General features: G+C 37.7%; 2 protein-coding genes across 4 annotated transcripts in view; one reads left to right on the top strand and one right to left on the bottom strand.

Moving 5' to 3' along the window:
- The window catches only part of INTS10 (integrator complex subunit 10), a gene marked incomplete at its 5' end in the record, with an annotated part of 39,126 nt that extends 30,298 nt beyond the window's left edge, over positions 1 to 8,828 (top strand). The window contains 3 exons of one of the 2 annotated variants that reach the window (XM_081345535.1): positions 270 to 363; positions 6,592 to 6,669; positions 8,661 to 8,819. In XM_081345535.1, the coding sequence (XP_081201661.1) occupies positions 270 to 363; positions 6,592 to 6,669; positions 8,661 to 8,817 (329 nt within the window). In that variant the 3' untranslated portion in view covers positions 8,818 to 8,819. Of the gene's footprint in view, positions 1 to 269; positions 364 to 6,591; positions 6,670 to 8,660 lie in introns of both variants that reach the window. The other variant, XM_081345536.1, reaches the window with a different exon arrangement.
- An 859-nt stretch (positions 8,829 to 9,687) lies between these two features.
- The window catches only part of HGSNAT (heparan-alpha-glucosaminide N-acetyltransferase), a 44,977-nt gene continuing 26,864 nt past the window's right edge, over positions 9,688 to 27,800 (bottom strand). For both annotated transcript variants that reach the window (XM_081345537.1, XM_081345538.1), the window contains exons 11-18: positions 23,433 to 23,548; positions 21,242 to 21,363; positions 20,611 to 20,737; positions 16,419 to 16,505; positions 15,927 to 16,004; positions 12,743 to 12,813; positions 12,547 to 12,659; positions 9,688 to 9,925 (exon numbers count right to left, since the gene is read on the bottom strand). In XM_081345537.1, the coding sequence (XP_081201663.1) occupies positions 9,744 to 9,925; positions 12,547 to 12,659; positions 12,743 to 12,813; positions 15,927 to 16,004; positions 16,419 to 16,505; positions 20,611 to 20,737; positions 21,242 to 21,363; positions 23,433 to 23,548 (896 nt within the window). In that variant the 3' untranslated portion in view covers positions 9,688 to 9,743. The remainder of the gene's footprint in view (positions 9,926 to 12,546; positions 12,660 to 12,742; positions 12,814 to 15,926; positions 16,005 to 16,418; positions 16,506 to 20,610; positions 20,738 to 21,241; positions 21,364 to 23,432; positions 23,549 to 27,800) is intronic.

Here is a 27,800-nt window from a genome sequence, read left to right as displayed (position 1 = left end):
GGGCTTTGTTCCTAGATAAACATATAAAGGATAGTTGCATTAGTCTGTTGCATGGATAAAACTCTGACCAAATTACAGCTACAGATAAAGTAGGATATTACAATAAACTAATAGATACATCATGTTTGTGAAGAAAATAAAGATTAAAAACTTTAACGACACCGGCAATGAGGAATAAAATTAGAACAGAGTAGAGGAATCAGATAATGATCATAGTAATTTCTCTGTTTTCAAAGATACTTTCTTTTGGACCTAAACATTTCTTTTAGATATTGATATGCTGGAAGAATTTGCCTACTTAAGGACACAAGAAGGTGGAAAAATTCATTTGGAATTACTGCCAAATCAGGGAATGTTAATAAAGTAAGAAAATATTTTTCCCAATTTTAAAAGTTTGTGAACTTACACTGATTGCTCATATACTTTATTTGTTAAGCCTAAACTGATGTTAAAAGTACTATGGTATTTATGAAACATTCAGATAAATGTTAGGCTTGTTTCTGAGTATATCTTAGATATTCAGAGGAGTGCTATGTGTAAATAGGATCTTTTTTAGTTGGGTGAGGTCTTTAGCCATAGTAAAGATGATGTGGCATTAAGTATTATATCTCACTTGGGCTGTAAAAATAGCTAATCTGGAAGAATAGTGGATGTAATTTTCACTAATGGATAGCCTTGATATATTGGATTAAAGATGAAGAAAATTTATAAATAAATAATTGAAAATAATAAATATGTAGGATTCTCAGATGAAAGTTCTAGCATGATGAATTCATAATTGGATCAATAGCATGTAATAAACATCTCAGGCTAATACTTTTTACTAATTTTGTTTCCTTAACTGTAAAAATTAAAACACACAAAGAGATATTATTTTGATAATTAAGAGATATCCAGGTTTGACAAGTCTGTTTTACGTGAACTGATATTTTGGAATAATGAGACAGTGATAAATGTCTTGGCTTCTAAACATTTTCTCTTGATGAATCTCTCTTTGCTCTGCTCTTGTTTATATTCATTGAGCTGCAATTTAATTCATGATGTTGGTTATTATTTTTAAAGACATCCATAGCAAAGGGCCTGGATACCTGAGAGACTGCTTGTTTCTAATTGTTTTTGCCTTCTCAGTACGTGGGTTCACTTCAGGTCCTGTCCATTAAACATTGCCAACTTGTGGGACATAGGAAGCATGTCTTCTCTGCTGAAGCTCCCCCATTTTGGAACAGCTTTCCCCACCATAAAGATGGTGCCTTCTAGCCTAGGGTTTCAGAAAGCTTTGAAAATCTGCTTTGGTCTCAAGATTGAGATAGATATTTATTATTTGTCCAATGGTCACTGTTTTGTCTTGTTGATCTTGCTATTAGATTTTTTTTTCATCTGGGCTCTCAGATTTAACATTTTAACTGTTATTAGTTTTTTTCCCTAGTTTTATGCATTGCCCAGAATCTACTGGAGTTGTGTCCCCAATAAATTTAAATAAAATAAACTGTTGAGTGCTTACGGCAGCAGAGAATCAGACGGACTGTGATTTGATTTTCAAAGTGATCAAAAAAATTTCCTCCACAAAAGGATGTTGATTTGGTAACTAGGTTGAATTAACTGAAAAATTCATACAAGACTTCATATTTAAATGAGGTTCTCATCTCACAAGCTACACTGGTTACTAGTTTGCTTCTTTGGTTCAATTGAAGGTACTGGTAATGATCTATTAATTCCAATATGGCATAGGGCTGCATTATTTGTAGGATTACCTCTCCTCTATCAAATCAAATCTACCCATGAGGTCTGGTGGGAAAGAGAGGTTGAAGGTTGCTGCCCATAAAGGAATGTCATCTGATCTGACTCAGGAGGAGAGTCTTTTCTACCTTGATACCTGCCATTTGGAACATCATTCTTTCTTAAGTTGAATTGGTCCTGACTTTGTTGGCCTTCTAGAAGAATACTGAGTATAGATTAATGAGAAAAAATGAATTTCAACAACTGTAGAATCAGGCTGCAGCATAACAAAATTGACAAAAGTGAAGGGGGTCTGAATATTTTCTGAATGTACTTTAGTCCATCACATGTATGATATAGCCTAATAACCGTGATTTCATATATAAAAATTCAATTATTGGAACTGCAATATATATAACTTTGTAAGAAGTGATATCACCACTACAAAGCCCTACATTGTTGTTGCTGCTGTTAGTTGCAAAGTCGTGTCCGACCCATCATGACCCCATGGACAACATTCCTCCAGGCCTTCCTGTTCTCTACCATCTTCTGGAGTCCTACATTATGGGTAGCTAACCTGGTGTCTTCCAGATGTGTTATGCTGCAGTTCTCACATTCTTTCATTATTTACCATGCTACCTATGGTTACCTATGATAGAAATTTTAATTCAAAACATTTGCATGGTAGGTATTTTAGCAGTCTGGAAAAAGTCTGTTCACTTCAATAGAGGTGAATGTTCTATTAATGTAGATTATCTGTTGGGCTTCTAAAAGACAGGAATTGGGAAGTTTGAACAGTGAAAATGTGTTTTCAGTCCAAAAACTATTTTTCTCATAATGCAAGGACGTGCTCATAGATTATTTTTTATAATTAGTTGAAGTTTATCGTGGTCATAGACTACAAGCAAAAGAAAGTATAAAAACAAACTCATAAGTTTCAAACAGAAAAATAGCTGAAGAGGTGATTAACCAGTATCCACTAGGCTTGCTACTTTACTAATTTCTTTGACATAGCATAATGCAAAGAGAAATCCACAAGGAAAATCATGGTGATATCATTCTGACCTTAATTACTGAGACTTACTCTTATTTTTATGGATATGAGAGATCCTGATGTTTCTGAATTGCTTATCTGTTAATGTGGATTCCTGCTGCCATTCATATCCAGTGAGGCTCCAAGACCAAATACTGAGTTCTATGAACTACTACTAAAAGCTATTTATCTTTTAAAAAAGATATTTCAGACCATTTTTAATCTTCTATGGCAAACACATCAGATTCTCAGTTATTCCAAATAGTAACTCCCAAAAAGTGAACTTCCTTATAACTTATGTTTATTATTGCATTCTTAATGTTTATTAGGGACGCGGTGGCTCAGTGGGTTAGGACGCTGAACTTGTCGATCGGAAGGTCGGCAGTTTGGCGGGTCGAATCCCGAGTGCCGCGTAGCAGAGTGAGCGCCTGTTACTTGTCCCAGCTTCTGCCCACCTAGCAGTTCGAAAGCACGTAAAAATGCAAGTAGAAAAATAGGGACCACTACGGTGGGAAGGTAACAGCGTTCTGTGCTAGTCATGCCGGCCACATGACCACGGAGACGTCCTCAGACAAGCGCTGGCTCTTCGGCTATGAAACGGAGATGAGCACCGGCCCCTAGAGTCGGAAACGACTAGCACGCATGTGCGGGGGAACCTTTACCTTTACCTAATGTTTATTAGAACTTTGGTTCTCAAGATTTGGGGGACATTATCAAACAACCTGGATTTCACTACGATCAGGGCTTTTTTTGTCATAGAACGCTCCGAATGGAGTTCCGGCACCTTTTTTGGATGAAACCTTGTAGGGTAGGAGAGCTGGGTTGTATGACATGTGTGAGTTCCGGCACCTTTTTCTTTTACAAAAAAAGCACTGACTACAATTATAAAAAGCCTATTTTATCCAAGAACACTTACAGTCATTTTTAATATGACATTTGAGATAAATTTTTAAAGTTTCAGGGATTTAGTCTTATGCCCAACTTACCTATGATTTACACATGCCACTGGTTGAGAAGATAACAGCAGTCAGATGCTCTGCCTGTAGGGAAAGAGTTTTGTTATTTTGCACAGTGACAAGGTAATCCCTTGTATCATTCTATTCATAAAAATAGGGGAGTTAATTTTACAAAACTTTTTCTGAAGCACTTTCTTACTAAGAATGTATTCTTAAGACACTCCATTTTATTCTTCCAGTTAAATTTATATTTTTCAAAGTCAGTTAATTTTAATTACCAGGTTGGCAGCTGTGTAATGGAATGCATTATTGTGGTATACTAATAAAACTGATTCCATCCTACCTCACAGTTTCAGTTGCTAATCCTTCTAATGTCCATCCCATAGAACTATGAATCAATTATCTGTTCTTCCATTATATAGTAATTGTATGGAATTCAAATCTTAATGTTTCCTTTGATAGCAGAATCTTCCAGCAGCTTCTGAAAAGCAAAGCATAGCTGCCCTGTCATATACAATGAACCCAACAGTTTTATCCTCTTCCTTTTTTCTTCAGTGAAAACATTCAAATGACTTGTTTTGGTGAACAGGCAGGAAATTGGACCTTTGCCCTGAAGTAGTGAGAAAAGATTAGTTACATTCCCCAGTTACAGTTCTGTTTGCCTTCTTTAGCTCATTTCTCTATTTACACCTATTGTTAATTTATAATTGAAAGTTCTGTTTCAAATATTTAGATGTATCCTGCTTTATCCTGCTACAATTTTATTATGAACATAACAAGATTCCTCTGCAGAAGGAGCATTTCCTTGTCATTAAATAATTCCTATTTCCAATTTCTTGGTTGTTAGTAAAGGTGTAAGAGAAACAGATTGGTGTAGTGGTTGAGGCACCAGGCTAGAAAGTGGGACTCTTGAGTTCCAGTCCCACCATAGCTACAAAGCCAGCTGTCACTTTCTCTCAGCCCTAGGAAGGAGGAAAAAGCAAACCACTTCTGAAAAACCTTCCCAAGAAAACTGAAGGGACTTGTCCGAGGAGTGTCCGAGAATCGGACCAGATTGAATGGGAAAAAAGTGAAGGTATTATAGTGATAGTACTGCCTTGCGAGCCTTTCCTACATTCGTGTTGTGATATAATTAATTTGGTATTTTGTAATTATTATTTCTGTAAGGAATTAATAGATTTTGTCATGTTTGGGTTGAATTAGAAAGGCAATTTGGTAAACTTAACCAACTTAAATTTGATTTTTTGTTACTTAAAAAAAGGCTGTCTGGTTTGTGTATCAACATATTAAGATGTTTCATTTCCTATGTTTCTTATGAAAATTAGATTCAGTAGAATTCTGTTAAAGGCTTTCAAAGAGATTTTAAAGAGATTTCCATCAGGGCTTCTCAAATGCTAATATAAAAGAGATACAATTTTTGTTTTCTTATCTTTTTAGTAGATACCTTGCAGTTTTTCATTGTACAACAGCAATTAAGAAAAATGCTGGCAAAAATAAAATACTGGAGAAATTACAATATGTATTTTCTGTGGTACATATGAATAATACTAAACTTCAAGTGACAAAAACTTTTAGCTATTGCTAAAAAAGAATATATTTCACATTTTAATTTACTGCTCAATTTCTGATTGGAAGCATTTGTAGTGTAAGTCAGTTCTGGAATGTGTATTCAGGGTCAAGCCCTGGTGGTGCAGTGGTTAGGATGCAGTATTGCAGGCTAACTGCCCACAACCTGGAGTTTGATCCTGATGGGACTCAAGGTTGACTCAGCCTTCTATCCTTCCCAGGTTGTTAAAATGAGGACCCAAATTATTGGGGGCAGTATGCTGAAATTGTAAACTGTCCAATAGCTGCTGTAAAGCACTAGAGGGCGGTATATAAATTTAGGTGCTATTACTATTGAAGTGTTATGTTTTCTTTTCTCTTTCAAAATATCCTGGTTTTGCTGTTGTTTCTTTTTGAAATTTGATTTCACAAAATTACTTAAAAAATAGTGGAGAAAGAATTATAGAAGCTGCAGTTTTTCTAGATGTGTCCTTAGGCAAGAAAAGGCATAGCATATTTGATGCCAAGTACCCCTTTCTATTTTGTAAAAGAAAGAGGTGGCCTGATTTATTATTATTGATAGTCTAGTCCAGGGGTCAGCAACCTGAAACAGTGAAAGAGCCACTCGGAACCAGTTCCCTCACAAAAGGAAAAACTGGGAGCCGCAAAAAAAATTGTGCGCATGCACGTACATGCGCACATGCGCAGAACAGGGTTTTACTGAAGAGTGGAGCCAAGGCGAGATATGCACCTACCCTGCATATTTGAATTGATTGGTTGAACTTTTTTAGTCCCACTTTTTTTTTGGGGGGGGACTGCACATGGCAGAGGACTGGGAGCTGCAGGAGACGGCTGAAAGAGCCACATGCGGCTCTGGAGCCGTGGGTTGCAGACCTGTGGCCTAGTCTAACAGTAAGTTTTCTTCAATTTGAAAAAGAGATAGAGATTCAGAGCATGTGTGCTTCAGGATATCTTATATTCTCTTCAACATGGTGAACATTAGCTGGGCTTCCTCAACTGAAATTTTACAAGGACTGAGGAACATTATCCAAGCTTACCCATTGTATCTTTCTTGGTAAAGGCATTATTCCTACCAACAGGATTTAAATCCTCAGCTGTCTTCTTGAATTTTCTTCTTTGGAAAGACACCTAGGCTTCTGAAGCTTTTTCTGTTTCATCATTGCTAATTAAAAAAAATCCATTGGATGCCTGCCTGCACTAGGATCTAGACTTTTGATTTGTAGTCCTCCTCTTTATGTATATGTTACTGGAGAATTGATTTTGTAGCACAGGGAAAGTTGGTGTGTGTGTTTGAATGCTGCTATTTGCTGTTTTTTAAAGGACTTCTAGCCCTCCGCTGGGGTTACTGCAGCAGGAATTCATACCTGTACTACAGCCCAGCATGCAGACTGCTGACAGGTACAAAGCAGGAGGACATCCCTGCTCATAGTGTGCTGTCTTTTTGTCAATATGTTTTCCTGGTCATGGTTATCAGACCTTTGTTAATTCAATAGTTTTATCCATGCTTTTGTTCTTCATTTGTGCCTACATCATTTGGCAAATTGTTTTTACTATTGTTAACATTTGTTATTTTTTTCATAAGTTACTGGCCCATGTATGTTAAACTTTTAAATGGAACTATATAATAAAATAATGATGCTCTATTTTTTTCTAACAAGCTAGTCCATTCTTTTATAATGTAGCTAAAAAATGACCCTATTTGTTAATATTGGCAAGAATTTCCATATAATTTTTCATATTCTTTCCTTTCACTGCATTGCTTGCTCCTATTTTCTTTGCCTCTCGAGAAGCAAATTTGACTATTAGCGGAAGAAAATTGACCTATGCAGAGTTTTGTTAGTAATCCTAGAAATATATATAGTCTGATTTCTGGTTTGCGGTTTCAGCAATTTGTTTCTTTAACAGAAAATCTGTTAAAATATTATATGGCCAAGATAGAGGCAATGAAAAGACAGCATATTAATAATATGAAGTCTTGTTTAAAATCAAACAAATACAGCATATTGAATATGTGGTTTAAGAACTTAAATGTAAAATTTTTCATAGAATTGAAATTATGCATTTTTACTTTTTTAACAATTAGCCTCAGCTAATTCATGATATTGTATAGTGGGTTTTTTTTAGATAGTCATAATTGTTGTAAACCAAATGTCAGAAGACTAAAAACTTGCAAGTCATTCTTACCATTGCCTCCCTCTTTTTTGTCCATTTTTTTAATTCTCCACCAAAAGTTAGAGGTTGTGTAACACCGAATAGCAATCCATGGTGAATATGCAGCAGTTTCTGGTCTCTTAATAATTCCTTTATGCACTGTTATTGTCCCAACCCATTAAGACAATTGGGTGTGTGTATGTTGAAACATAGTTAAATCTTACCCTTTCAAATTGCTTGAGAATCCATAGGTGAGCACAGGTTCATTGCAATAGGAAAAAATGAAAAGTCTGGAGAAACTAAAATGAAATTTAGAATGCCCATAATGACCTAATCTCATGAATCATTTCTGTAGCTCTTGGTGCTACAGTAGTGGTTATAGGGGAAATTTAGAATTGTATTGGTAATCCTTGACTTACAACCAATCATTTAATGACAATTCAGAGTTCTGATGATGCTGAAAAAAGTAAGTTATGAGTTGTTCTCAAAGTTACAGTTGTACTAACCACATAGTCATATGATTGTAATTTGGGTGCATTGCAACCAGCTCATTTACAACAGTTCTAGTGTTCTACAGTCATGTGATCACGAATTGTGACCTTCCAATTGGCTTTCAACAAGCAAAATCAATGAAGGAGGCCAGATTCCCTTAACAACTATGTTAAAAATGGTCCTGGAATTACTTGCTTAATAACTGCATCACTCAGTGACTAGATTTTGGTCCCAGTTATGGTCATAAGTTGAGGACTACCTGTAATTTAATAGTAAATGGTACTGTTGATTCCTCTTTCCTCATTAAGCTATAAATTATTAATTTCTTATGGAGAGAGTTATGCAGAGTGTTTGGGCAGGGATAATTAGTGATCTGCTTTTACTCTACTTTGGCAAGCAATTTATGCTAAAAATGAAATATAGTATTAGTTCTATTACTTTTTTAACTTGCAGTCATAAAAATATTCTTGTGGCCAAATTCAAACCTGAATACAGTGGCATGGATACTTTAATTCACTGCATCAAGATCTAGACATTTCAGGATTTAAGATTATAAGATATGTTTCCATATCTGAGATTTGACATAAAACCTTATGATGCATGTATGATACTTATCACAGAACATTCTCATTTCATAAATATTTTAAAATGTTAACTGGAATGTTCTACAACAAATACTATGCAGTTTTCATTTTACAAAATGTAGCTCCATGGCCTTTATTTTTTTTGTGTTATTATAATTCCAGACATCACACAATCACCAGAGGAATCACCAAAGGTGTGAAGGAAGATTTCCGCCTGGCAATGGAGCGCCAAGTATCACGCTGTGGAGAAAACTTGATGATGGTATTGCATAGATTTTGTATGAATGAGAAGATTTTGCTTCTTCAGACATTGAGCTGAGTAGACTTCATTTGAGCTCCTTCATTGGAGCTGAGAAGAAGCAAATAAGGAGAAAATTGTTAACATTCCATTGAGGCTAGACAGTTATCCTTAGCTGCTGAAGCAAAGTTGCTGGAAAAGTACAGCCAAACTTCATGACTTTTTGGTAAAACTTTGACTTTGGTATTCTAAATAAAATAGTTTTCAAAATTAATTAAAATCATGATTTTATTTAAAAAAATCCAGTTCAGACCCAAGAGTGGATTTAAAAATTGTGGGTAAATAATATAAATCCATAATTCCATTACAGTCATATTGCAATAATTCATGAGTCACACAAAACAGATACAGATATTCATGATGTTGTTTTGCCTGAGATCATTGTGGTCGAGTATTCTGCCTGACATCATCAAACAGGCAAGTTGGAAGTTGGTATAAGTTATTTGTAAGCCAGATGTGGCTATTGCTAAGGGTATCTTAGTTTTACAAATAAATATCCTAGCTGGATTGAAGCCATGAAGGAGCCTGAAGAGTACTGTTGTTCATTCCATTCTACAATCCTGAGTGGTTTTCACAAGGAGTTGTGGCACAATCAAATGAACAGAATCTTCCTGAGTGTATATAGTTCCACACGTACCACTGTGTGATCTCTGTGATTTTTATGAGACAAATTTCTGAACAGTTGTGTACCAAAAAATCTTTTGAAAATGCCATTATTGGAAATCATTCAGTATGTTTATTTAGAAATTGAATAATGTAGAAAATAAACTTTGAACAAAAGCCTTGTTTTACTAAATGGCACCCCAACAAACCCCAAATAAGCAGATTTCAGTTCAAAATAATCTGGAATGTAAACCAAATACATGACCCTTGGGGGGGGGGAATATGACATTAATATGATAGGGGTGAATACATAGCCCATACTTCTTGATCAGTGTTGAGTTGAATTATATCTTCCAGAATATCCTTTTCCGGCAGAGTATATATGATATGATAACCCATAAAGATGTAGCAATTAGATCCTGAGTCAAATGTTCACTATGTGATTGTGTATCATGCAGCTTCCATTTAAAAGGAAAATAGTTTTCAAATATTTCATGTCCAACATAAACAAGAATGGAGTTCATACCTACAAAGAAATAAAAAATACCATCAGAAAAGTAGTAACGCATTACAGTGTATGTTTGTTTGTTAAATATGTTTGACATCCATCTTGCTTTGAAGCCGCTCAGGGCAGCTTATAACATTAAAAGCAATAACATCATAAAAACAATAAAATAATAAAAATAGAGTTACAATCCAAAGTAAAGTTACAGTTAAAAGATGGAGAGGAGGAGGGGGCATTTTCTCTTCAACCTTCAGTGTGATATTCCCCAAGCCACCGGACAGAACCAGGCCCTTTTGGAAGGCTGGGAGCCAATCTCACCTCAGGGGATAAGATGTCCCAAAGGGTAGGAGCCACAGCTAGAGAAGACCTGAAATTCCTTCTCTGATGGGCCCACAGCACGCCCCCTTTGCTGGTACAGGTAGAGATGGTTCCTAAGTAACCTGAACCCATGCCATGCAGGGCTTTAAAGGTAATAAACAACACCTTGAATTTTACTCAGCAGCAAACTGGCAGCCAGTGCAGCTCAGAACAGTAGTGTAACATGGAGCACCCTAGGGGGTCCTAGTGTACTCTAGGCATCTCTTAATCCTTTTCAGAGTCCGCAGCTCCTCCATGAACCTTGGGGAGAATCGGGAGTGACGGGTTGAGGCCACATAGTCACAATCCTATCCAGAACCCTGGCCGTCCTTTGATTCCAAGATGTTGACTGGGTCATGCAGCAAAATCCCTGGAATGTTCCTCAATTCTCTCTGGAACACATTTGGGTCCATCATGTCGGAAGTAGACCACTCAAATGGGGCTGGCCCCCCTGCATGCTGTGTGTGTGGTGGCATAAGAGAATCTCAAGGATACCAGGGTGCAATCTGACCATAAAAGGGGATAATGCTATATCCTCCACAAGATCGTGTTGCTCTGACAAGAAGATCATTTGTACAACTATTGTCTCGAGTTAGGCCTTAGATGATCTGCATTAGGCCTATGGCTACCATGATGGCCATGAACTCCTGGGCCACTTCAGATGCCGAATCTAGGAAAGGCAGGTTAAAGTCTCTCAGAACCTTAAGTCTGGGGAACTCCACTGCCAGCACCAAAATGGCCTCCAGCAGCTCAGGTAGGGAGATTGTCATGCAGCAGTGATGTTGGTACAATAGCAACAGTCCCAACTGATCCCATGAGCCAGTTTCAGAAACGGTCTCACAACCAGAAACTTGTGGAGCACAGCCTCTGAATGCCAAGAGATTCTCAAATGATCACTGCCACCCTATCCCACCTACCCTACCCTGGAGTCACCAGCTTCATATTCAGTCCTCTTCCATGGCTTCTAAATAACTTGAAAATTTCTATAAAGCACAAATAATGATCCATATATCAAATTACAATAATCATTAAGAGGATCAAGGAAGTAAAAAAATCCTATAAACTACAAGGAACAAAAGGTGTTGTTTTTTTTACAATATGATTTCTAAATATCAATATCAATCCCACAGGTCCTGCCACCAGTATTTTCAGTTGCCCCCAAAGCTACTCAAGTTTCTTTTATAATTTCATCCAAGATTAATTAGATTTTTGTTCCAAAATATTGCTACAGAATAGTCAAGCAAGAAATGAAAAGGTATGCAATTCATCTCAAGAATATGTGGAGTTTGAGTGCTCTCTCTCTTCCAACTTTGTTATTCCATTTTCTGTTAACTCTCATCTCATCTTTGTTCAATTCCTGCATAACAAGGAATATTTAATCCCTCTATTTTTTTCCCAATGACAGGAAAATAGGCAAGGGATGGTGATTTTGGGTAGATAAATGATTGAAGAGGGAGGGATTATGTATCCCCACCCTTATCATTTCAACAGCTATTTCACCCATACTTTAGGGAACCATTAATTCAACCATTGGTTGATGATGGCATATGTCATGATTCCAGGAAATCCAGCCACTTGTTAGCAAAAATTTACTGTGCCACCTGAATTGAACAATGCATCTGATGAAGCAGCTGGAAGGATATAAACCAGTGTAAAACTACTATATTTATTTATTTATTTTTATTTATTTTATTTTATTGGATTTGTATACCGCCCTATTCCCGTAGGACTCAGGGCGGTTTACAGGGCAATTAAAACCATGAATACAAAAAATTAAAAACAAATAAAACAATTAAATTAAATTCAAGCCCTAAGAGTAAATCTAAAACCCAGTTAAATTAACAACCCCACAGTCTGGACCAAACAGATCGAAGAGCCAAGTTTTCAGGTCCCCGCGAAATGAGCGAAGGTTAGGGGCAGTCCTAAGTTCTGTGGGTAGTTGGTTCCATAGGGCAGGCGCACCCACAGAGAACGCCCTTCCCCTGGGAATAACCCGCCGGCATTCATTAACCGGTGGTACCCTGAGAAGGCCCTCCCTGTGGGGGCACACAGGAAAATGATGCCGGCAGCAGGTGTTCCCTTAGATAGTCCGGACCCAAGCCATTTAGGGCTTTATAGGTCATTACCAGCACCTTGAATCTCACCCGGAGAGCAACCGGAAGGGTGGGAGAGATAGAAACTGCCCAGTATGAATCAAAAGATGAAGAAAATCTACCTAGTTCTTCACAGCCATCTTGATCTTTAATCTGAAAAAAGATAATACAATTTTTTTTAAGCATACTCACCTGGATAGAAAAATGGAGCACCTGACCATACCTTCTGAACATCTATAAGATAGTATATCAACAGTAGAAGTATAAAGGCAAAGCTGCTCAGTGTTGTCACGTATGAAATTGACCTGCAAGAACATCAAAAAAGTAATCCAAGATTTTTCTATCAAATATCAGTTTATAGAATAAAATGACTGCATATGTTCCTCACCATAAATTCTTGTTAACTGGAATCAAGCCTTCATCTTTTGAGCATTTTGTCAACGCCATAGAAATGATGCCCTAAAAAAAACCCACAGATATTTTAAATGAAAATAAATGCTGGATTTACAGAATGTTCTATTTGATTTTTCTGCTCACTTGCTTTGTTAGTTCATTCTCTGGAAGACTGCCTTATATTCATAGAATCACTCAATCATTTGTAGTATGCATTTGGGAGCTTTCGGTATATACCTCTTCCAATCAACAGCTTTTAAGATTTTTTTTCCACTCCTCACAGCATACAATCCCTCAGAACATACAGTTTCACTGATTGCTCTTTTTCATTCTTTATGTCTTCCTACAACTTATGTCTTCCTACTGCTCAGCTCCTGACAAACTCCTATTTGATGTCACGCTTGACTTGCTCTGCTGTTGCTTTGCCAATTCTACAACATAGAATAATAGAGTTAGAAGAGACCTCATAGTCTTCTAGTCCAACCCCCTGCTTCAGCAGGAAACCCTAAACCATTTCGGACAAATGGTTGTCCAGTCTCTTTTTGAAAACCTCCAGTGATGGAGCACCCACAACTTCTGGAGGCAAGCTATTCCATGGGTTGATTGCTCTCACTGTTAGGAAATTTCTTCTTAGTTCTAGACTGCTTCTCTGGTTAGTTTCCAATCATTGTTTCTTGTCTTGGCTTTTGGTAAGAGCCCCTCAAATATTAGAAGAGTGCTGTCATTTCATCCCTAGTCCTTTTCATTAGAATAAGGTAAAGGTAAAGGTTCCCCCGCACATGCGTGCTAGTCGTTTCCGACTCTAGGGGCCGGTGCTCATCTCCGTTTCATAGCCGAAGAGCCAGCGTTTGTCCGAGGACGTCTCCGTGGTCATGTGGCCGGCATGACTAGACGCCAAAGGCGCACGGAACGCTGTTACCTTCCCACCATAGTGGTCCCTATTTTTCTACTTGCATTTTTACGTGCTTTCGAACTGCTAGGTGGGCAGAAGCTGGGACGAGTAACAGGCGCTCACTGTTACGCGGCACTCGGGATTCGACCCGCCAAACTGCCGACCTTCTGATCGACAAGCTCAGCGTCCTAACCCACTGAGCCACCGCGTCCCTTTTTCATTAGAATAGACATACTTAATTCCTGAAACCATTCTTCGTATATTTTAGCCTCCAGCCCCCTAATTATTTTTATTGCTGTTATGTACACCAGGGGTCACCAATCTTTCTTGGCGGCCCGCTGAGTAAGGGAGGGATAGGCACCTTTATGCGTGCATGTGCACAAATGCAAATGTGGCTGCGTGTGCGCAAACAGAGCTCTGTAAATGCGGCTGCTAGCACCAGTGCATGGCTCTCCTAGTGCCAGCTTGCGGCTCTCCTAGCGCCAGTGCAAGGGCAGAGCATGCACACATGTATGCATGCACTGGCCAGCCACTCATGCAGCCGGTGATCAATAGGCCACAGCCTGGTAGTGGCCCATGGCCCATAGGTTGGGGACCTCTGCTCTACACTTTCCAGAGTCACAACATCTTTTTTATATTGTGGTAACCAAATTAAAAACAGTATTCCAAGTGTGGTCTTACTAAAGCTTTGTAAAGCGGTACCAGAACTTCACATCATCTTGAGCCTGTTGTTAGCTGCAAAATCATGTCCGACCGATTGCGACCCCATGGACAACGTTCCTCCAGGCCTTCCTGTCCTCTACCATCTTCTGGAGTCCATTTAAGCTCATGCCTACTGCTTCAGTAACTCCATCCAGCCACCTCATTCTCTGTCGTCCCATTCTTCTCTTGCCCTCAAATCTTTCCCAGCATTAGGCTCTTCTCCAGTGAGTCCTTCCTTCTCATTAGGTGGCCAAAGTATTTGAATTTCAACTTCAGGATCTGGCCTTATAAAGAGCAGTCAGGGTTGATTTCCTCTAGGACTGACCGGTTTGATCGCCTTGCAGTCCAAGGGACTCGCAGGAGTCTTCTCCAGCACCATAGTTCAAAGGCCTCAATACTTTGGCGCTAAGCCTTTCTTATGGTCCAACTTTCACAGCCATACATTGCAACTGGGAAGACCACAGCCTTGACTATATGCACTTTTGTTGATAGGGTAATGTCACTACTTTTTAGTGTGCTGTCTAGATTTGCCATGGCTTTCCTCCCCAGGAGCAAGCGTCTTTTAATTTCTTGGCTACAGTCCCCATCTGCAGTGATCATGGAGCCCAGGAAAATAAAATCTGTCACTACCTCCATTTCTTCCCCATCTATTTGCCAGGAATTGAGAGGGCCGGATGCCATGATCTTGGTTTTCTTAATGTTAAGTTTCAACCCAACCTTTGCACTCTCCTTCTTCACCCGCAACAAGAAGCTCTGGAGAAGGAAATGGCAAACCACTCCAGTATGTTTGCCATGAAAGCTGTATGGACAGTACCATCTTGATTCTATCCCTCTGTTAATGCAGCTTAGGTATTGCATTGGCTTTTTTGGCTGCTGCTGTACACTGTTGGCTCATATTTAAGGGATTGTCTTCTAGGATGCCAAGATTTTTCTCACAAGTTACTGGCATTAAGCCAAATTTCACCTGGTTTATACTTAAGACAGTTACAATTTTGTCAGCTAGTTACAAATCCACCTGCTGGTGGTGCTGTCTATCTGTAACTTGCAAACAAGTAGGTTTTGGTCTACTTTATCAAATGCTTTACTGAAATCTACGTATACTAGGTCCACAGCATTTTGCTGATCTATTTGGTCACTTCTGTTTTTGGCTTCTGGTTATAATCTTGTTTGTTTCTAGGTGATCGCAGATTTGTTGCCTGATTATATTTTCTAAGATCTTCCCAAGAAATGATATCAGGCTGATTGGTCTGTACTTTCCTGGATCTATTTTTCCCCCTTTTTAAAGATGGGGGCTATATCAGTTCTTTTCCAGTCTTCAGGCAGTTAGTTCCTTGGTGATCCAAGAACTTTGAAAGATATGTTTCAATGGTTCTAGAATCACATCTTTCAGTTCCTTCAGAACTCTGGGATGTAGTCCATCAAGACCCAGTGATTAGTGTGATCCTCTAAAGAACTCTAAATTCAGTTTACTGCAGCTGAGGAAGTATTCATCTCTTTTGAGCCAAATTTACCAGAAAATAACATTTAAAAAGAATTGAGAAATAAATATAGTACTTGACCTAACAAGGCAATATTTGTAACTTACCATTATTATACTCCATACACAAAATCGAAGAATTATTTGCTTATGCTGATCTTTATAAAACAAAAGAATTTTTCCTCCCTTAAAGAAAAACAACAACATTAAATGTGGCTTAGAATGGCTGTAGCAGACTAATAGAGTGAAATTGAGATCTAGTTCATGATGTAAACATTGCACTCTAATGCAGCATTAAATAGTTCTACTAATATCTTCATCTAATCTGATTTTGGGGTATGTTTTTCTTAACCATATTACATTTTTTCTGTAATGTAGTCTAAATAAGAGCAGTTATTAAATAGTTAATTCTTTAGTTCTATGTCTTGTCTGAAATGTTAAAGTATTTCCTTGTGTTGTTCCAAAAAGCCTATTTGAACAACACTTGGATTATTATTCCTATGGAAGGACCTCCCATCCCTCATACTCATATAGGGAATTATAATATCTATAGCATTTGATGAAGATTTTCTGCTTATGAAGGGCAAGAGAAAACAATACCTGAAGTCCCAAAAATGCCATAAGAACAGAATTTATTGTTCCTAAAATTCCTTCAGGGTCAAAGGGGACAGTAGTAAGATACAATACCTAGGGATTGAGAAGGGTACATTAGAAATTCTGTTTAGCCTTTAATTTTGTAGAAACATTAGTTGCTAACCTAAATACATTTTGATTTAGCACTGAAACAACACTTTTTTTATTTACAAAATTTGTTTGCCATCCATCTCCCTGTGAGATGCCTCTGGACAGCTTACATTAAAAGCAGTAAAATCATAAATATAGATAGATAAGATAGATCTAATAACAGTAATGAGGTATATAAGTATACAAAACAGTAAGAATACAAAGTTATGGTTAAAAATGGAAGCAGGGCTTCCGGTTTGTGCGCACGGGGCTGTCAGACATGCAGGAAGAAGCCTCTCCCCGCCGTCTGGTCTACCTTGGAGAACCCTGAAAAGGGTTAAAAGTTGCACTGGAGAGGCGACCACCATGAGGAGGCGCTCTCTGCAATTGCGGAAGGGCGGCAGCCCTCCGTTTGATCCGGAGTTGCTCCTCTGGCCCGAAGAAGAAGAGATCGGCCATTAACATGGCCAATCACTAAGCCGTTCCCTGCTGAAAGCCAAAATCACTATCAAGCACAACGAAGCAATCTGGAAGATTTGGGTGAGACCTTACCTTTCTTACTTCCCTAATTACTTTCCTGTGGGACTTTCCTGGAAATCTTTTCCCCCCTTCTTGAAAGATCGGCGACTGCTTACTTGAGGAATTAAAACCTTAAAGCCTCAAAAGAAATCGAATGACTAAGCTAAATAACTAAGCAAACCTATTTGTACTTTTGGAATTTTTGGGCCACTAAAAAGTTTTTATTGCTTATTTCTGCGGGGACCTACTACCCTATTTACTGCTAAAAATGAATTAATTGGATAAAAGCCTTATATTATATTAGTCTGGAAAAGGACTGTACATGTTCTTGAGGACATCTTGTGGTGAAACCTGGTATAGCAAGTAAACCTTTTTTTTACTCTTGAGATCTGGCTGTAACAGATTTATCCTTGACATTATCTTTAAAGATAAAAATTGGGAACACCTGGCACTGAAAACAACCTTTAGGAATAGTGGAGGTGGACATTTATTGACTTTTATTAAAATAGCCTCCACTAAAGGCCTAGCTGCAAAATACTAAAGAAATGGAAGAATACATCCCACCACTTGACTATAAACTCATACTTGATACAATTTTGGCAATGACTGCAGAAATAAAAGCCAGACTTAAAGACAAATGTGACAGCATAAACTCATCTAATGAGACTCTGACTTCAATTGACGAACTGACAACCCAAAAACTAACAGAGGATGAGGAAATCAACAACAAAATAGGGGACTTTAAAGTACAACAAGTACAAGCTACTGAGAGCCTTGATACCCAAACTTTGATTTTAACTATAAAAGGTACAATTCAACATACAACACAAACTGAAGAAAGCAATACTAAGATGGAGGATGCCAAAGGCCTTCAAATACAGTACATTAAGACTTTAACCAACCAAACAATAATTACCATACATGACCTCTTATCTAAACCAGATGGATTTGAAAGGAGAAGAAGACCAGATTGAATTAATGACAACTGTACTACGCCAAACATGGAGATTGGATTTATTAGAACGAAAATCTAATGACTATAAAGAGATCATTCTTTGAAAAATTGATAACTGGATGGTCTCCCTGTATTCAAACAACGTGTGTAGGAAGAAAGGGAGACACATTTGAGAAGTTAAAGGCAATGATAGGGAAGCCTGCCTGGCACAAGAAGAAAGCTAGAGTTAGATTTAAAAAATGATTTTTTTTCCTGTTCTACATTAGGATTTGCAATAATAAAGCTTAAATTTTCCTTAAATGGGCCAAGGGAAACTGTTATAAGATATAAACTAATTTTATATTTAGGATCTAGATTTTTAAGGGAATGAAAATTAGCCATAAACAATAAAGCATACTTTGATGACAAATAAAATATGTATGTATTTCAGACACGATAATTACTATATAATGAAATAGATTAGCTATCAGAACATAACTTTGAATTATATTATAGAATCTGCAATGATATAATAAAAGATATTTTAATAATTGATGAACTATTAAGATGATAAATTGAATATATTTGTTGCAATGATAGAGCTTAAACTTTTTCTTAATGGGCTAATGGGACTCTTTAAAAGATACATACTGATTTTATACTTAGCTTTTAGACTTTTAAGGGAAAGGAAAGTTAGCTATTAGAATTGATTTATACTATTAAGATGTTAAACAGAATAAACTTGTATAAAATAAAAATGCACCAAAATGAACAATATATGTATTTTAGACAGAATAATTACTATATAATGAAATGGGGGAAATGGGGGTTACCCAAAAATTAAGTTTTCTTTTATATATTATAGGCTACTTTGGAATATTCTATTGCAATTAGGTAAAACTCAAAAACAGGACATGGACATGGATATGTATAAGTGAAAATATATTGAAAATTGTTCTAACTGATTGTGTTACAATTAGAAATGTACTAATTTGATTAATTTGACTATGTTATTATAACTAAGGGAATCTGAGAGGGAATTTTTGTTGATGTAATTTGAGCTATTTACAAATGATTTTGTTATTTGCTATTGTTTACATTTAACTACCCAACCACCATATTGCTTCATAAATACCTGGATGTAAAATTAACAAATTAATAAAACTTGTATTAAAAACAAAATGGAAGCAGGATGCGCAGCAGGGGAGATAGGATCCACTAATAGTCCATTACCACTGCCAGCATGATACTCCCCCGTTGCGTCTCAGACCAAATGGCACAGCCAGGACTTCAGACTCTTACTGAAGAAGGGTGAAGGCAGATCTTACCCTGGGGGCACAAGATGTTCCAAAGGGCTGGCACCATTGCAGAGAAGGCTCTTATTTCTGGACCTCACCAGCCAGAATTCCTTGACCAAACAGGATCCATAGCATGTGTCCTCTACCCAGCATGGTTGAGATGGTTCCTCAAGTAACCTGGATTCATGCCATGCACGCCTTTATAGGTAATAACCATTATCTTGAATTGCACCCGAAAGCAAACCAGCTGTCAAATGCAGCTCACAGAACAGCAGCCTAACACAGGCCACTCTAGGGGACCCAAAGACTGCCCGGACCTCCATGCTTCGCACCAATTGAAGCATCAGAATGCTCTTGTGTAACCCTATGCACAACTTTAGATCTAGAAATTTTGTCTGCTCAGATATTTCTTCTGACCCTGAACTTCTATGTCACAAGACAGGGACACATAGGCACGGTTATTTCATTCCAGTTAGAAAGTAAGAACTGCATGGGAGTTACCTATGCCTACTGTCACTTAGTGCTAGACATCTGAATGGAGAAAATTAATTTATTTGTTTAATTTATTTTAAATTTATTTTTTTATTTTAAAATAGGAGACCTAAAGTAAATTTAGAGCAGACATGTCAAACTCGCGACATCACGTGACGTTGTGAGACGTATCGGGACTGTTTTGCCATTGCCGGCAATGGGGTGGGCGTGGCTTCCGGATGACATGTCCGGCCTGTAGGCCGGCAGTTTGACACCCCTGGTTTAGAGCTATTACAAATGTATAGGTGTTTTAACAATAGCAGTAACTGACTGAAATTATTGTTCAGTAGGACAGGATGAAGTGAAGACAGGAAAAAAATAGCTATGTGCTTCTACTTATTGCTAGCACTAGAACTTACTGAAAAATAGGTGAGATTGCTCCAGCCATTGTATTTCTTATCTGCCCCTTTTCTAAAGTGTTGGACACAGGGAACCTCAACTATTTCTGCAATATGCAATCATAAAATTACTTTAAGAAATTAAAAAATAGTAATGTTGTTTTCCTATTTTGAATGAAATTGTGAGAAAGTTCTATCACATAAACTGTATTTTCTTTATCTTTTAAAAATAGCATTCTATATCTAATGAAAGTATTATCTAAACATAAGCAGAACAGTAACTTGATTTCAAGGAATAACTACAGAAAGTAAGAAGCTGGCAGCAGCTTTGAAGAATTCCAAAAATTAAAATAAAAGTTTTGCCTTCCAATATTCTTAATAAGCAGTGATAAACAGCAGGTTGAACCATTTTATAAATAGTTGATAGATGTTTGGAATGTTTAACTCACGTTAGAAGATGGGTGTTGATAGATATGGTTTCCTCCTAGAAGCAAATGATCAATATAAGCTGCCGCTCCTCCGGTACAATTGGGAAAATTTCCAAAACTGCCAATACCTCCAGGTCCTATGTAGCCTCTACAGGAGGGGAAAAAAAATCTGAGTCATATGTTAGCATGGATGTGAGCAGGCTGATTTGAAAGGGTCAGGAGCTCTTATTAGTAGTGTTAACATAAAGAGAAAGCAGCTTTATAATCTGATAGATGTACAATGTTTTCTAGAATATGTTGACAATTTCCAGAACTGGCCACAATCCATCATCTCATCTAACTGCCATTCCCACTCTCCATCAAAATCCCAAAACAGGAACCTCATGACAAAATTCTTAGCCTGATTATGTGTCATATCTAAGCCATATTCACAGCCCTTTAGGAGTTTCATATGCAAATCACTGTAAAAAAAAAAGGCAGCCTAAGGATAAATAGCACTCTTGGAATAGCTAGCTCCAACTGATTTCAGTGAGGCTTCCTCATGAGAATATTGTTAACATTAATGTTATTAATCAGAACAGTATATTAAATCCCATAGGTATCCGGAAAAGATAACATTGAAAAAAGAAAAAGGATTTAAGCTTCAACTGACTTTGGACACCCAGGTACACTCAGAAGGAAGGTGAGGCCCAGCCAAAGTCCTTCAAGGGCCAACATAAAAAGCCACTGGGGCCAATATGGAAGAATATCCTGAAGAGCAGGGTAGGAAGTCTCCTATTAAAACACACAAAGAAAAGTAAAATATGAATAATTCAGGTTTCATCATGAAACTCCTACAAGTGCTGGATTTGCTGGAGGTATTCACTCAATACTATTTGTATACTTTCAAGAATTTTTCTTCTATTAAGTATCTTCATAACAGTAGTTAACTTCAGCCACTGACTAACATAGTTCTGGTCCAATCTTTTTTCTCCAGAATGGCAAAGGAGAACTAATAGAAGCTCATACATTTGTATTTAGTGCCTAGGCCAGACATGTCAAACACAAGGCCCGGGGGCCGGATCTGGCCCGTGAAGTGGTTTCATGTGGCCCGCGAAGCCATCCTGGAAACAGTGAGGGAACGGCCCCCGCTGCCTTGGCCCTGGCCCAGAGACCCTCCTTCTGCCAGAGACCCTCAGATCTGTCCCACTCCTGCCCAGGCCCCCATAGGCACCCTTGATGCCAACGATGTAGAGCTGGCCATGCCCACCCAGTAGGCCATACGCACTCCAGCCATGCCCACCCAGTAGGCCACGCCCACCCTGGCCATACCCACCCGGCCCGCCGAGGGCAACTACAATGCTGATGTGGCCCTCAATGAAATTGAGTTTGACACCCCTGGCCTAGGCTATTTCAGTAGTTCTCAGTCCTGATCAAGTATTACAGCCAGATAACTGATTTGTTATCTATTAACTTAATTTCATTATTCTTCCATTTTCTACTTTTCAGAGCAGTCCATAAAAGTGCAATACATTCATTAGCAAAGAAAACAAACAAATGTTAACAATATTAAACTTTAAAAGAGCTAGCAACAGTAAAGCACCTCAGTAAAGCATTAGGAAAGGCCTACTTAATCCCAAAGCTCATTACTCACTCCTTTCTTTGGTTCTTTACCTATCCCAGGGGTAGGCAACTTTGGCTCTTTTATGACTCGTGGACATGCTGGCTCAGGAATTCTGGGAGTTGAAGTCCACGAGTCATAAAAGGGCCAAGGTTGCCTACCCCTGACCTATCCTATCTAGATAAACATTCTATAATCTAACCACATATCAAATATTGAATGACAAGAACAAGAAGCAGAAATTAGCAAAGTTATTCTTGAAAAGTTTAATAATTTTTCATGGGAGACTTCTACGGGATACCTGAAGTCACCTTTTGGACCCAGCTGAAGAATGCTTTAAAACTTTCAGGAACAGCTCCACCAGATGACACTCATAGCAGCACAAAAGCCCTGTTTTGTAGGGCTGGCATGCTCTGAAAATTATTCTGATGTAGTACTCTTTAAAGCATCCTGAAAAAAGATACCTCTATCTAAATCATTTCTGAAACCCTATTGCTTCCTTGCTGCCATCATTACCGTGCCTTCTCTATGTTCAGCGAGAATCACTTCATTTACATAGCTGTGTTCTCACTCACCATTCAGTTTTATTTTATTTGCCACAGCAGTCATGAGTCATCAAAGTGAAAGGTAATGGACTCAAGACACAGCCCTGTGGGGAACCTGTACTCAAGGAGATGGAATTGGAAACTTTTCTTTCAACTCTTACAGCCTGGGGCCTATCAATAAAGAAATCAAGTATCCAGTTATATAGGTAAAGGTAAAGGTTCCCCCGTAAATGCGTGCTAGTTGTTTCCAACTCTAGGGGCCGGTGCTCATCTCTGTTTCAAAGCCGAAGAGGCAGCGCACTTGTCCGAGGACGTCTCCATGGTCATGTGGCCGGCATGACTAGATGCCAGAGGTGCACGGAACACTGTTACCTTCCCACTGTAGTGGTCCCTATTTTTCTACTTGCATTTTTACGTGCTTTCGAACTGCTAGGTTGGCAGAAGCTGGGACGAGTAACAGGTGCTCACTCTGTTATGCGGCACTCGGGATTCAACCCGCCAAACTACCGACCTTCTGATCGACAAGCTTAGCATCCTAACCCACTGAGCCACCGCATCCCTATCCAGTTATATGAAGGATATTAAAACCTAATAGGGCCAGTTTGTTTACCAAGTGTTGAGGAATAATTGTGTTGAACACCGAACTAAATATTCTCTTCACTTTATGTTGGTATATTTCTGTTAAACCATTCACTGACCAGAGTACTGTTCTCAGGTGCAGGTTTGGCAAAGAGCAGTTCTAGTGTCGCAACAACAAAATATGTGCAAGCCAATCTTTGGAGCACACCTGGAATTCGTAGATTATCCAAGGACACTAAAAAAAATAACCAAAAAAAGTAATATAAGTGAGCATAAAAGTGTACAGAATAATGGATACATAAGTAGATCTGATGCTGACCAATATATATTTGTTTCCAAATTAACAGTGTTATAACTGTATTTTAATCTAAGCAAATTAACCCAATTACTTTAAAAAAGATTCTGTAGGAAAAAAGGAAACTTAATTTTCTTGATTGGAAATGGGAAAAGTAATATTGAGATATTGAGGTTAATAATTCCAGTATTAATCTCAGTAGTCATCAATTTCTTGTTAGCCCATCTTATTTAGGTGTCCAAGCTACTCTGTCTATATTGCTCTAAAACATAAACTTCTTAACAAAAGGATACAACGTTTATGAAATTTTTCAACTGGTTACGTTACCAATCAGTCTATTTTCTATGAATAGGATTATAAAGTTGTAGGGCAATTTGTACAGTTAAGATTTTTTTCAGCATTATAACACCAAAAATTTTAACCATAAAATTAATATTTTTTTGTCCTAGTTTATCAGTTTACACAATGACATAAGTATGTAATTAGATAAAATTACATTCATGTTTGAAAATATCAAAATAACAAAGGCTATAGCATATTAGCTTTTAAAGATCAGAGCTCCCCTATTTTCCTACTGTGCCCAGACAAAGACATCCCACTTTTTATTTTGCTATGTTAGAAAAGAGAGTGCTACCTTGTGTGTGAATGTAACAGTAACAGAGTAACAGAGTTGGAAGGGACTTTGGAGGTCTTGTAGTCCAACCCCCTGCTCATGCTGGAGACATGCCATTTTAAATGGGTGTCCAAACTCTTCTGAAAAACCTCCAGTGCTGGAGCACCCACTATTTCTGCAGTAAGCTGTTCAACTGATTAATTGTTCTCATTGTCAGGAAATTTCTCCTTAGTTCTAGGTTGGATCTCCCTCTGATAAGCTTCCATCTGTTGCTTGTCCTGCCTTCAGGTGCTGCGGAGAATATGTTGCTCCCTCCTTTCATTGGCAGTCATTCAAATATCGGAAGAGTGCTATCAGTCACCCCTAGTCCTATGTAATTATTATTTAGTTTAGTTTTAACAGTTCAGTCGTGTCTGATCTTGGCTACTTTATAGGCAAATGTTCTCCATGCTACCCTGTCAAGAATAGCTTCTTTCAGTTGCCGGATGTTCATCTTTGAATCAGTTTGGATGGAATCAAGCCAGCGTGTTTTTTTATTTGTCCCATCTTTTTGGTCCACTAACCATTCCTAACATCATTCACTTCTCCAATGAATTTGCATGCATGGCCAAAGTAAATCAGACACAGTCTTTTGATTTTGGCTTCTACTGATGTTTCTGGTTTTATATAATTCAGCACACCTCTTTGGCTGTCCTGGGTATATGCAATAATTTATGCCACCAACACAGTTCAAAGGCATTAATTCTTCTTCGGTTAGCCATTCTTAGTATCCAACTCTCACATCCATACATCATTATAGGGAAGTCTGTTTCTGTAACTAGTGTGCTTTTTTGTATTTATATCAATAATTCTGCTTTTCCAGATCTTATTCATATTAACCATTGGAGTGCAGTCTAAGGTTATCGTGTGTTTGATTTCAGGTGTGGAACTACCACCTTGAGCAATTTTTTATCCAAGGAAGATAAATTCTCAAACTAATTCAATTTCTTCCTTGTTCATTTTAAACATCTCATGTCCATCTGCATCTTTGTTTTCCTGAAGTTAAGACTCAATCCTACTTTTTTTCACTTTCGTCCTTTATTTTCCAGATAATTTTTTCCAGGTCCTCCTTAGTTTCGGCCAAAGTGAATCTTCACTCTCAAATCAATTCCAGGTCTAATTTCTGCATGATCACTTCAGCAATACACATTGAACAACTATGACAATAAACTGCATCTCTTACTCCCTTACTGATCCCAAACCAATCTGTTTTGCCATAGAGTCTTCTCACTGTTGCCTTCTGATCAGTGTATAGTGATCTGGTAAGTCTAATCAGTTGGATTGGAATACCTGATTACACAAAGCCAAACATCGCTTATTGTGTTCTACACAGTCAAAAGCTTTTCTGTAATCTATAAAACACATATATAGATCATTTTGATATTCGTGTGCCTTTTCCATAATCCATAAGTGCATTGATCTTAATAATTCTGTAGGTATTCCATTAATAACTGGGGCTTTCCATTTCAGCCATTTCTCTATGGCCCATTCTATTTCTTCTTTCGAGATGTTTGCTGTTAATTGAATAGTCATCATTGTCATCTTGATGATATGTCAAACTGCTATAGAGTCCTTCCGTACATTATGTCCACCTGCTCTTTATCTTCTGCTGGTCATTCAATACATCCCCACTGCAGTCTTTTTAACAACTCCTTGTTGTGTTGAAAAGCTGGACTGCACCATTTTCACTACAGCAAACACGACCCTAGTATGTCCCTTCCTGTTAGCTTCTTCCAGACATTGACACTGCTTCTCCCACTGCTTATTTTTGTCTTTCCTGACTTCATGTTGGAAAATTACATTCAGCTTTTTGACTTCATCCTTATTACCTTTGGCTCTGGCGGCACTATGCTGATCATATTTTTTTGATGTCACCAGATAGCCATTTATTTGCTCCCTTTGGTTTTGACACGACACATACTTTCCAGCAATTTCCATGATATTAGCTTGGATCTCTCACCACTGTTCATTTGGGTCTTTCCCTTCCAGATTCAGTGGTTCAACCCTATTCTTAATTTTTATGGTGTACCTAGGTGAGATGGAGTTTATATTGAATTTTGGGAGGATAGTACATTTTTTCACTTTGCACAGTTGGAGCTTCAGTTTAGCCATTAATAGTTGATAGTCTGAGTTATAATCAATCCCAGTAATGTCTTAACAGATGCAACTGAACCTTTGCAGTGTTGTTGGCAATGTGAAGTCTATCTGATTTTATTGTTGTCCACCTGGTACTGTCCATGTGCCTAAACATTGTTTCTATTGAACAAACCATGTATTCATTATGATGAGATGATTTTCCTGGCAAAATTATGCTAGGTGATCACCAGCTTCATTCTGTTCATTTAGCCCAAACTTGCCTACTATTCTTGCAACTTTTTCTTGGCCTGAAATTGCCCATAATACACAAAAAAATCCTTTTCTGGTATTTGCATAAGAGCACCTTGAAGCTGACTGTAAAAAAGTTGTAAAAAAAGTGTAAAAAAGGTTCAGTTTCATCATCATTTCATCTACAGTTGAAGCATACATTTGTAGTACAGCAATGCTGAGTACCTAAATCCAAATCCTATTTATATAATGTGCTATATATATATGCTTAAAAGAGAGAAATAATGTTTATATCTGTGCAATATACATTTTTCTATGATAAAGAGAAAGTCATTGTCCATGTAATGTATCAACCTGCTGATAATAAAGATTGGATTTGAAAGATCAAAAAAAGAGTATATGCCTGGAAATTGCTCACATGAAATGGATTTTAAGTCACGTAATTTAACTGATATGTACTAAATCTCTGTATGAAAGAATGTGTAAAGCTTTCCTTAACCATTTTTTAAAATTCTTAGTACCCAAGATTAGCATAAAGAACCTGGAAGATAATATGAATAAATTAAAAGATTTCAGACTGCAGACTATGGGAGAAGGGGCAGGGTCAATGCCTACATGAAAGAATTTTACTAAACAGCATTAATTTCTGTAACTTCTGAGGTAAATAATAGAAGAAAAAAGAACGTGTTTTCAACCAGGTGTCTCCAAAATGATTTATTGGATTAGAAAAATAAATGAATCAGAACAAAAACTGTTAATTCTGATACCTAAATTAAATATAAATTTATCCTCCAAACTCTCATGTTGCTTTCAAAGTCATATCATTCCACTCCCTTTATAGTACTTAGATTTACCCTCTTTATGTGCATTAAAGTGGGGTGAATGTTACAATGATTTGGAAACAATATGAAAGGTAACTTTTGCAACTTATGTAGTTGCAATGGTTTGTGCATAGTTCCACCATATTTATTTATTTTTTATTTTAATTCCATTTATATCCCGCCCTTCTCCGAAGACTCAGGGCGGCTTACAAGCTTAGCAGTAGCCTTCATTCTATGTATATGCCTGCTTATTAGGGCTTTCACACACCTCCCAAGCAGCATTATTACAAAGTCAGCTTAATTGCCCCCAACAGTCTGGGTCCTCATTTTACCTACCTCGGAAGGATGGAAGGCTGAGTCAACCTTGAGCCTGGTGGGATGCGAACCTGCACTA

This window comes from Vipera berus (assembly GCF_964194415.1).
Source record: "Vipera berus genome assembly, chromosome: Z".
NCBI lineage: Eukaryota > Metazoa > Chordata > Lepidosauria > Squamata > Viperidae > Vipera > Vipera berus.
Note: the sequence above shows the minus strand (reverse complement) of the source record. Positions and strands in the feature narration are given on the sequence as shown.